The sequence below is a fragment of the Rhea americana genome, unplaced genomic scaffold, assembly GCF_003343005.1.
Source record: "Rhea americana isolate MKP2758 unplaced genomic scaffold, rheAme1 scaffold_164, whole genome shotgun sequence".
NCBI classification, from domain to species: domain Eukaryota; kingdom Metazoa; phylum Chordata; class Aves; order Rheiformes; family Rheidae; genus Rhea; species Rhea americana.
Window position 1 is genome coordinate 347,238 of NW_028185750.1, and position 12,384 is coordinate 359,621.

Genomic DNA, 12,384 nt, shown 5'->3' on the forward strand with positions numbered 1-12,384 from the left:
AAAAGTGCCTGAAATGCCAAGACAGTTGGCAAATCCTAAAGGCGCTAGTCCAGAATGTGCATTTTTGTGGATGAACACTTCTGCTGGACACAGGACTGAACAACATGATCTTACTACAAAGCCTGAACTCCTACATAGTATGAGCTACACAGACACTGTGTTGCTGTAGTAGCCAAGGAAGACATAGCTGTCTGGGTGCTCATTAGAAAATGCCAGCAACCGAGCACATGAGAAGCAGTAACCTCTGGGTATGCTCTGCAGGTGGTATACATCTTCCTAAAGAGAGAGCCAGGTCTCACTTGTCAAATATTTACACACATGACAAGAGTGCAAGGCTTTTAGTTAGATAATTCCTACCCCATGGATTGTCATTCCTGCAAATCTTGCACACCACAAAGCAGAATTTCAATCAAATGCATTATTTTCTTGCTCATCGACATTGTCTTTATGCCCCTTACTATGAACAGTGCCCCCCAAGAACTTGATAGGACACTGGAATAGTCTCAAGCAGACATTAGATGAACAAGCACTTCTGGGCCAATACACTTTCCTTTCTTGCAAGGTGACAAGGTCTACTGAGTAACAGTGAATTCCTGTCTGAAAGGAAGAGTCAGGGAAAGGAGTGAGAAGAAGAAATCAGGGAATAAAATGTTTTTTTCTGAAGCGAGAAGAATTTTAGAGGCCTATACTTTTACTAAACCCATAAAGAACCAAACATAGAGGGAGAAATTTCACATGGTTCATCAGAAAGAAACAGGGAGACCATCCTGCTCATCAGTGGGGAAGAGAGGGCTGGAAGCTTATTTTATTAATGACGAGGTCCCTATTGTCAGAGCAGTTCAGAGTGGCAAGGAGCAGGGGWGGACGGCTTTGCAATCGCAGTCTACAGTGGCACGAATATTAGAAAATGAACTCGTTTTCCCCTTTCCCCTTTGGTTTCTACCTCAGGGCCACACAACGCCCGCCGCGATCCGGGGGAGCCTGCTATTGTTCCCAGGCACCTGGGTGTGAAGGGAGTCACAGGGTCTGGAGAGCAGCCTTCCTCCCTTCCGCACTTGAGCTCGTCTACACCGTGGCTAATCCCTCCTCCGCTTGCCTCTGGCCCCACCGATCCAGTATTGCATTTCTGGAATGTAGCTGGCTGGCTTTCTCCCCATCCTCCCCCTGACCTCTTAATACTGTTTAATCTTCTTGAAGAAGAAACCTGCCCTATAAAGCAGAGCTGCTCGTTCTGCATGTCTAGGCGCAGATCATGAACAGGAAAAATGAATGTGAATGTACAGTTCCCTCACAATAAATAATGAAAAGAGCAAATAAGCTGGGATTTTCCATTTTATGGCTTGTGCAAGTTTAGTATCAATTAGAATCAGCTTGGAAGAGAATTTTGGACAAGTCTTTTCACACTCAGATAAGTTGCTTTAGTACTGTGAATATATTTTCCATTTATTTTGTTCTTACCAAGATTCAATTTACATTAGCCCCTAGAATAATTCTTCCCTGTTTGCACTGAAAACGGAATATGACAATCTCTTAAGTAAACATGCATTTAGAAGACTCTCTTCTATTTTATTAAGCTTTACCTTTTGGCACATAAATGGAATAAAATATTCTATTTGCRGATAAACAAAAAGAAACCACGGAAGCCTAAGCACACCTAAACTGACAAAAGACATTCTAATTATACTAGGAACAATTAGAGAGCAGAACAGAATTGCCAGTGTAATTTCTGAAATGATAAACTTTCCCTTGAAAGGATGATTTTGGCAAGCTGCTCATCAGAAGTTGTTTGAACGCATCCTACAGCAGTTGTGCCACCAGCTGGGTGAAGCTCAGGCGCAGGTGAAGATCCCGGGCAGCCAGGCAGAACTGCGCAGAGCTGCCAGCGCAGCTCCCATGGGAGCGCCAGGACGAGCGGATAGGGCCGAAGGGGTGGGCAGCCGTGTGGCCAGAGGCAGAAACTTCATAAGGAAAGAGATGTGGAAAAACACAAGCAAGTGCTCCCTTTACTCCCCAAGAAGCGGGCTGCAACTCTGCCAACCGCCRCGTGCTCTGTTGGAGCAGGAGCACCCGGGTGGCCGTCTGCGCAGTGCCGCGGCTCTGCCGGGGCCCCGTCAGTGCAGCCCACAACACACGCGAGCAGGAGCTACCGGGACCCGCCACTGGGTCCAGGATCTCAGCAACAGCTCAGAATTTAAAAATTATATAGCGTTTCCTCTCCTGGCTGTGGTACAGGGACATTTGTATATGTTTTATCATAGCAACACTTGGTGTACCAGTGGCTTAAGAGTTTAGCATGGTCTCCTGGAGGGAAAAGGATTCTAAAATATCAGATTCAGATATGAATCTGCCTTCCTTTCTTAGCAGAACTATCAGTTTATACATTTTGATTTTTTTGTATTATCTAATGCAAAAATAAATACATATGAGAGAATTGAGAAAGCTTACTGCTCATTAAAAAGCTCAGCAAGATATTTTGGAGAGCTGTTGGTGCTACTTGAGACAGCTATACAATCACCATCATTAACGAGACGCTTGCATTTCCTGGATTCCTGGCTTTTTTGGCTGTAACATATAAAACTTATATAAATGTCACTCATCTAAAAATGTGAATGCAATATTTGAGACTTGTCTCTCTGCAGGAAACAAAAGTACTTTATCAGGATAGTTCAGTTTTGTAAAAAGAAAAGAATGCCTTCTCCTGTTTTTAATTTGATTTATTGTATTTCTTTTTTATTTCTGGCATAAAGGCAACCTATAAATCAGTATTTATGTTTAGGGTGGAGAGACATTTAAAGCTCCTCAAGCAACATACTTCTGAGATTGGACAAAATTGAAACGCAGACTTTAATCTATACACAGCTCAATCAGTTAATGAAAACTGCAAAGCAGAAGAGCCCTAAGGCTGCTCAACATTATGCTCTACGCAGTCCCCTTATCACTGTAGCTCGCCATCAGTACTAGCTCAGTGACAGAAGCTGAAATCTCCAGCAGAAACACAAACTCAGGTAGCGCTAATGGAAACTCAGAATCTGAAAAATCCTACGAAGAGGCCAGGATTCAGACAGTCCTCCTTCCTTATTTTAAGCATAAAGAATTGAGATTTATAAACAATCAAGAAAACCAGATTTTCTGCAGCCATTACAGGAAAACAAAAAAAAAWWTTTTTAGAAWAAAACAAACTTCAGATCAAAGATGTCCAGTATCACAACAGATATGCAGTGTTTCAAAGTGTGGGTCCTCCCAGCTGCTTGCACGTATCAGGGATGTGTTCAAAGGAGCCACAGGGACGTATAGCACAGTATTAGGACTTACAGTTGACTTTCCGTTGGAGGTGACAACATGCCTTGCAAAGAAGAAATTGAGAAAGTCTAGCTCCCRCTGTATTTTGTGTTTATTTTGCATATAGCCCGAGGAGTAGAATGATACAGCCGTGCACCCTGCCTAGAAAGCGGGCGCGCGCACGGGCCGCCTGGGCGGTGGCGGCCCGGCCGGCAGGCTCCCAGCGCCCGTGCCGCCCGGCGCCGCGGGCAGCAGCCCAGGGGTGGCTGCGGCAGCCGAGGCCGCCGTTCAAACCTGCTGGATGTTGTCTGATGTTTGGATCAAGTTTTGGACAGGATATAAGGCAAAGAGCAGAAAAAAAAGAAAACAATCAAGCCATTTGCAAATGGTGCTCTGTGGCAATTTATCTTCGAGCACAATTAACCTTACTTTTCCCCCAAACGGCAGGTTCTATCCAGTACTACACACTATTCGTCTGAGTCTTTCTTGTCATTTGACAATTGTTCCCCCTTCTTCCCATGGGTTAAACCCTTGCTGCCTTGTCACTGTCGCTACTTGTTGCCTAACATCAGAGTYCAACTCAAGAAGGGGAAAAAGCTGTGGTCACAGCCTTCCGCTTTACTCTCCTCTTGTGGCTTTATTAACAACACTTCGCTTAATTCTTTATTGCACTGCCCTACGCTATCTGGCTAAAACCCTTTTCACAATCAAGAAGAGCTCTCCTGCTCTGCATAGCTACGGATAACAGAAATCACTATTAAAACAACTCTGTCCTAAACAGCCTCTAAAATACCGTCCACTAAGCATTCACCAAGAGGAGATACAACACTACCAAATCTCATGCATGTAGATAATTGCTGATAAATTTTAGCAAACAATCAGCTAAAGTGCTGTACAAAGACATTTCAAGATACTTACCGGAATTTTTGTTAGCTAACAACTGCAGGTACGTAACTGTATTTAGAAAAGCTAGAAACTAACTTACTATAAGGTGAGAGATAATGAGTTAAAATTAAAGGTTGCTGCTGGCTTGCTACCCATCCCCCTTTAGCTAATCTGTCATGTAATGAAGAGAAGCACCTAGCACAGGACAGCTAGCTGCCGGCTCACTTACAGCGAGCTGATTAAGAATGTTCCACCACCAGCAGACTGCAGACCTTTCCAGCAAAAATAAATAGACTGTATGCAAATGTGTTTGTCACTTTGACAGCATGTCTCAATTAAAGCATCTCGCTGCTGCTGGTAGGCTCGCTCGCTGCAGCGGTATGGACGAGGCTTACTGCATTACTGATACACAGGGCTTGACCCTAATCCACATGCATGCATTTTAAAAAAGTCTGCCTTTGCCACATACACTCGCATAATAGTAGCAGACACAGAAAGCAAGTGACAATGAGAAAAAAAGCCTCTTTCATCCTCTTCAGTTTATAAGAACTGTGAATGCACAAACAGCTCTCATTTCAGAGTTCTTGTGGCTTTTTAATTGTTCCCACCTACTGTATCCAAGACAGAGTTAAAAGTGACACTATAATCTCCCCCTTTAATCACTAGTTAGAAGCCATCTCCTGTTTAAACAGTAAATTTTGCTGCTTTTTTCCTCCCCAAAGCCTTAATTTATTTTCCATAGACCTGAACACCTTTCCTTTTGCATGAAAGTGTGATTTAATTTTCAATTTGGCATTGGGATATCAGCAAAAAAGGACCTGTGAAAGGACAAAGGCTCTAAGTGAGGTAGCCCTACAACTGCCAAGTTAGATAATTTTTTGGAATCTGACATTTGTAATGTAATGGCAGTAATAAGCATTTAGCAAGCCAGTCTTTCACCGCAGCCAGTGGTTCACTAAAGCTGATGTGTGTTTCTTTTGACACAGAGAAAGTGATCATTAAAAAATTTGAAAGTGACCATTAAAAAAAACCTCATGAGTTTAAATTCACATTTCCCATTTGATTATATATTTCATTAATCTACCAAAATCCTTGAACTATCCATCCTTCATAAAAATCTAAAGGGAAAAACTGAAAATATATTATAGYATTATCTGGATTTCCGACTGTTTTAAATGAAATGTAACATTTTCCTGCTAGAGCTAGGTGGCTATATTTCTCCAGTAGCCCCAATTCCTCTCTACCCTGTTCGCACAAAAAATAAGTGAAAAATAAATCACTATTGCAAATATTTAATTAGAATAGAATCTGTTTGAAAAAAAGCCTTCGGTCACTTACATTTTGCACAGTAGCCAAAGTTCTAAAATGRTAATAGAAACCTGAAAATAAAATGCCCTGAGCAATGATTATATCTGATGTAGTCCTGCTTAATATCTAAACAGTAAGTGCAGTTATACTGACTTGTTTCTATTGATAAATGCCCATCTAAAAATCTAGTTTGCCTCACATTTTATTTCCCATTCCTTTTATAATTGCTTCTGTTTATAATTATTTTAAAATCACTTTTCCTTAGGTGAAACCATGTATCTACTTCTCTTCTTTCATGATAATACTGTTAAAAAAAATTGCAAACCAAAATAATGTTATTTCCTGAGTCAAGCAAACACTTAATAGTGGAACACTGGCAAATTTATAGTGAGTACTGTATGTTTTTCTATGATAATCACAACAAATGTAACATTTTTTAAATAATCAGCTTTTTAAAAAGAAACAACCAAAATCACTCTTTTGCAAGCATATTGAAAGAAACATTATAAGAGTAACTACTGTGCATAGCTCAATTGTCAGTACCAAAATAGAGAGTACACTAATAAGCTATTAATTGATTTTTATATCTTAGTTCATTGCTTTTAATTTTCAAAGAATGTCAAAATGCTTTAATAGCTGGATGTTTTGTGTTGACACTAATGATCTGGCTATGTAATAGAGGATATTTTAAATTACACACTCCCAGTCCTGAGGGCCATAGCATCTTTGCATGCTAAAAGAACAGGCAAAATAGATCATAAAATTGCTCTAATGGTATCATAAATTCTAACTGAATTTGAAAAAAAAWTATTTTCCTCAAAAAACACTGTATGAACAGAAGGAATCAGTAAACCCCACAAAGCAAGGTTTTGAATCCATTTATACAGACAGATACAACAACATAATTCAGCTGCAAAAAAAATAAAGAAATGATTGGCATATGCTTTACTGCGACTTTCCTCTGAACTATCTTTCTCTTTTCTGAGTCACAGAGTTCAAAGAAAGCTAACACCAACACGTACCTGACCAAAATGTACTGTGATTGGTCTTCTATCTTCCCTTAATTTAGGGTCCTTCTTTTCAACCATGGGAGAAGGTGCTGGCCTTGGCAGAGACTCTTCCGGTGCCGCAGAGCAGCCGTTCTCCGCAATGTCCTGCGTGGTGGGAAAAGGCAAAGAGCATTGCCAAAGCATTCCTGATTACGGGTAAGGGGCACAAAGGGGACGCTAAAGGGTAATGCTGACTAGCCATTTTGATGTTAGGAAAGAAAAAACAAGGACAGAAAATATAATTAGACTAAAAAATGTCATTGTTCTTTGTCAACCAAAGCTTGTGCACGACGACCCTCTCCTCCAACAGGTACCASTGTTGCATGCAAACACCAAATACATTCGAGAAAATGTCCGACTTAAACAGTCAAAAGCCAGAAAATGTATAGGGAGAACAAAGTAAGCTCAAAATTTCATTTTCAGAGCAAAGTCAATGGGAACCTGAGAACAGGCCTATTCTGCTTTTTGCAGCGCTAACAGAAAGCTGTGGCCGCACTTAGGCACTTCACAGAGTTACGCGCAGCAGAACAGTTACTTGTGGAAGTGGCAAGGAGAGATCAAATCCACAACATCGCTAACTTTGCGGTCGGTCCTCGAGCCTGTGGATACCAAGCGCGCCCTTGGGGGAGTGCACAAAACAAACTGCTGCCTGGCAGGATGCTTTTCTGTTTGGTTTTGCTTTTGCTTTTCCCATTACTCCTCAGAACGGAGGTGACCCATCAGCCTGGGCTACGCGTGCTGGCCAGGACACGTCTGGTCTGCCCGGCTGAGGCCCGGGGAAGACAAAGGCTCACAGGCGTCAGGAAAGGGAGACACAGAAAAGAGTCTGAAAGTCAGCTGGGAAATCATCTGTAACACAGTGGGCCCCAAACCTTCAGTCTCTTTGCAACAATATCAAGGAAATAATGCTTGGTAAATATAGAGAGAAACCCGCGCACGCGGCAGCTCTGCAAGGCTGACCCCGGGCTGCGGCTGCCACCGACACCGCTTTGATGGCCTGCCCTTTGACATGGCCCCGCAAGTCTCCGGCTTGCTCAGGTACAGTAATGAGACATGCAGCCTGATGGCCAATTAGAAACGGGGCTTTTGGACACCGGCTGACCTAATGTGTTTAGGTCAAATGAAACAAAAAGCTGGACGGACTTTCTAAGGGGCTTTGTGTGCTCCACACAGAGGCTGAGAGACCTTTTAGATCCAGCTGGCAGAGCAATGGTTCACCGACACGGACATAAGGAGCGCCGGGAAGTTAACAACTTTGGAAAGGCAAACTAGAGAGAAAAACTTTTTCCTTCCCCCCCATCAACTGCACAACGCTACCTTCTCTTTAAAAAATACAACAAAGTACACTGGATTAGTAACAAAGAAGCCTAAAACCAACTCAACCACAAGAAACATAAGTTTCCCTAAAACTCGCAGTATGTCAGCTCTAACCCAGCAACAGCCTGGCAGGGGAACCACGCAGCTTTGCAATCACAGAACCTCTGGAGGCAACACACACTGCTTTGAAATGCAACAAATGAATAGAAACTTCATTTTCCTACTTCTAGACAAGTATGGCCAGGTGAAATGGGTACCAAGCTTCAGATCTGTTCTGTGCACGCCAAAAGGGTGACCGGCCCAGGCAAAGCAGCTTGATGTGCACTGAGGGGTGGACAGCCCCAGCCCTTCTGAGCTCTCGGAGGTCCACCTGGAGCTGTGGTTCTAAGCAAGGCACTAGATTAACTGGGAATCAACACACTGCAAGGCATCTTCATTTCCAGAGAAACAGATGCAAAAGTTTGGAGATCAAGGGAATGGGAAAGGGAAGAGATAAAGAATGCAGACAGAACAAGTCATTATGCCAGAAAAAGCTGAGCTTTTTAATGGCCATTCCAAATTCTTGCAGCTTTTGCTGCTGCAGATTTGCTTCTCAGATGATATAACTGCATACAGAAGACAACAGGTTCCTAAAGCATACTTCTGCTGTGTTTGGGATACAGATTTCCAAAGAAACTGCTGTAGATTTCAGGGGAAATGATATATTTTTTTCTTTTATTTAATAAAATATTAACTGATTTGATATCTTTTTCAAAATCCCAAAGAGGCACACAAATCTACAGCACTGTTTCAGTAATCAGAGCAAAATTAGCTTCACAGAAGTCACAGTTTTCTATTTTCATTCTTCACAGTTTTCTATCTTCAATGAAAACATGTTTGAGCCTAATAAACAGAGAAATTTGACTTTAAATACACAAAATTAGGATTCTAAGTAATTTAAATACGACTAAATATCAAAGTGTTTGGCACTTCTACAATTAGAAAGCAGACAACAGTCCTTCGAAGCACCTTGTGACGGACCTTGAGTCCACCATCAGCCCGGCACGCGGCGACGCAGCAGCCGGCGCCAGGTCGGCCGTGCGAGACAGCCTCTCGCTCGAGCTCTGAAACACAAACGCGGCAGGACACCRATCCTGCACTTCAGCTTTGGAAGCTATCCTGGCCAGCAAAAGGTCTGCAGAGACAAGCAGTTCTTCAGCTGGAGAGCTAGGCACGACCTGCAGAGCCCGGCGGGCACGGCGCGGGCCCGCGGACGCAGCAGCAGCGGTCCGGGCGCGGGAAGCAGCCGCCCCGCGCCCGCCGCGCGAGCCCGCAGCGACGGCGGCGGCAGGGTCGGCCGTCTCCCCGCTCGCCGGCGCCAGTGCCCCCCGGCGCAGCGCTGCGGGGGGACCAGGCTGGCCGAGGCTAGCGAGCCGATCTGCAACGCGTCCCGCAGTCTAGGTACATCCTTCGGTCTGACTCTCCAGACCGTACAGGGCTCCAGGAAGGGACGTGGTGCAAGGCGCTCCAGCTGTAACTCGACTGAGACAGGACCTGGAACACCAAGAAATCAGGAGTCCCCCGTCCCTCCCCCAAAACAGGGGGGGAAAAAATCTCTGGAAAAGTAGAAACTTACCAATSTTTCAGTGACCTTCTAATGAAAATAAAGTGTAATTTAAGAATATTATTAAAAATATCCCACACCTTTTGCTTGAGGGAAAAAAAGTATTTTACTGATTGGTGGAAAAAAAGAATGACAACTATCTATCACACTCCATAATTTATATAAACAGTGCTTCCCCTAATGACTGTCCCTTCAGGGGAAGTCTTTGGTAAACTGAGTTATGAATTTACTATCCCAATGCATTGTGATGGAAAGGAGAACACTTATTTATCTATTATTTTAAAGAAGGAGATCCTAAAATTTTAAGGAATGAGTAAAAATATATTTACAAATTAAAGTTAACCATGTAAATTGAATAAGGTTTTCTTCTGCTGAAATAAGCATTATTAATTTTTCGAGGGACACTATATAACGGACTGCAGAAGCCCAAGAAAAACATGTCAGAATATCTAGAGGCATTCTTTTAGTTATTTTATAAGCCTCTAAATGAGATGTTTCCAGAATCTCTAAATGAGATGTTTCCAGCCATACTAATAATAAAGCTCTAACAGCCCACTGATAATGGACATTAACTAGAGCCATACAGTGAGCTAGTAAGTAAAATAATTTTGAATACATTAATGCCAAGTGCCCAACCATTTATAAATTGTCTTATCCAGCAGCTGTCAGTAAGTAACATTCTCCTTACTGAAAGTTGAGGATGGTACCATTCACATTCTTCGTTCTTCCTAAATCTATGCAGTTAAGCTTCAAAGGAGGCCAATAACAGAGTGACTTGACCACCATGCTCCATTTGTGAAATGGAAAAAGCTGCCTTTACAGGAAAAAAGAAAAAATGAGAAAAAAAAAGAAAAAAGAAAAAATGAAAAGAAAAAAGTACTGCAGCAGATATGAAATAAAGCTACCATGCTGTATCTATTAACAATTATTTGCTATCACTCATAAGGATTCTCTGAAAACTATTTCTGTTGCTTTGAAATACTGTACCACAAATGAACAAGGGATGGAAATAGAGCCCCATTCAATCTCTACTATCATATTAAAGAAGGACCTTACACACACCACTGTGACCTCTCAACAGGTCAATCCTGCATTTCCCATTTGCAATTCAAACCCAAGACTGGAGCAGACCAAGGGCAAAATGGGCTCTTGATTATATTTAAGAGGTCATCATTGCTATGCAGAGTTGTAGGAAGCAGACCTCTAGCTTTATTGCATTTTTAAATTCTATCTTGTACAGAAGCTGCTCATATTTGGCAGCGAGAACTGGAAAAGGGATGTTTATATTTGACTCTTCCTTATCAATAGCCTGCATGCTTTTTGATCAATAACAGAAAATGGTATTCTAAATTGCAGTGGATAGTAAGTTCAATTTAAAAACAATTTTAAGCTACATTTAGAACACGGAAGAGTTCTAAATTTGAAAAAGTTTGGTATTTAATTATGCCAGAATTTGGAAAGCAAAATAACTATATATTCCAAGAATATACCTGAAAAAGACAATGTTATCAGATCTAAATTAATGAGAATGCACTAACGGACTTATCAACACAGCACTACAGACATTTAGATTGAACATAATGTTTGAGGGTTGCCAAWCAATTTTTCTTATTTTTATCACCTTAAATAGAGCAATAGCTCTTTTCAGAGTTATCTTGTAGCGGTGCATTCAAAAAAGAGAAAAGAATGGAGGAGAAAAAAGGCGTATTTGCTGAAGGGAGGAGAGGTAGAACAGTGTGGGTCAATTATTTATAGAAGTCTTAAACTCTTGTGAAAGCACATGTTCAACGATCTTACTTGCAGGAATGCTAAATAATAAGGAAGGTGAAACAAAAGTTGTCCATTCATTTGTAAATATGTATTTTAAAAAGAACAGTTGGTGCTTGAAGGACTAAGGAGACAACAGCAATAAAACAAACAATGAATGAACGAATGAATGAATGAGTTGAGAAGCTTTTTAATATTTTCTATAAAAATTTCAGAGAATAGCTTATAATTATATTAGTATTTAAAATACAGGAAAACAATTTGGTCATTTTATACAATACCAACTACTTTAGATGCACATGAGAAGCTCACCCATACTTTCATTATTTATGAGGGTTATATCCAGAAATAAAACACATGGAATGACAGAAAAAAAATTTTGTGTACAAGACCAACGTTTCATGTCTCTGTCCAGTATTTTCACATTATATCTTAAGTGGCCACATAGAAAGTAATAAATGCAATAAAATGAAGTAGAATGAAAAAAATCTGAATCACCTTTACCTTTCCCAACAATCTTTAACAATTCGCAGAAAGCTGTAGTTAGAGGGCTAACAACATTTGGACTGCACACAGTTTATTTCAGAGAGTTATAACCTGGATTTAGAATAATCCTTTTGTATTAAAATTCTGTTGGTATGGTTAGGCAGATTTCTGTTCATGTCAAAGGAATATATTTACATGTTACCTTAAGATGATGATGTAGAAATTCACAGGGGGGAAAAGAAAATATTGAGCTATTACACTTAAAAAAGAAAAACAAAAAAAAACCCAAAAAACCCCAGTTAATATGAAATAAACTGAAACAAAAATCTGAATGAGAACTTCACAGTTAYATTAACAAATTAGCTACTACGTATTCCCAGTAGATTCTTAATAGCTCTGATTCACAGAATAGAGTACCTGAAATAAAGCTAAAGGCAGAATTAACCATTCCTCCATATAGTATGTATCAATATGACCATGTTTCTGGCTTAAAACAAGCAATTAATACTGGATAACACACTCTYTGAACACAGTTCAGCATTCTCAGAATCTTACTGTTTACAAAYAAAAGAGATTCACAGAACAACTAACAGTCTGAGTATGTTTTGCTGCAAAATTCAAATTTAAAATGAAAACCAAATCTGATATAATTTCTTTGTGCCTAAACTTTATAGTAGACACTCATGAAAT

The 12,384-nt window shown here is 40.9% G+C and overlaps 1 protein-coding gene across 6 annotated transcripts in view; it reads right to left on the reverse strand.

The window, feature by feature from the left end:
- The window catches only part of DENND1A (DENN domain containing 1A), a 221,461-nt gene that overhangs the window by 31,436 nt on the left and 177,641 nt on the right, over positions 1-12,384 (reverse strand). For all 6 annotated transcript variants that reach the window (XM_085300458.1, XM_085300456.1, XM_085300460.1 and 3 more), the window contains one exon: positions 6,495-6,626. In XM_085300458.1, coding sequence (XP_085156584.1) covers positions 6,495-6,626 — 132 coding nt within the window. The remainder of the gene's footprint in view (positions 1-6,494; positions 6,627-12,384) is intronic.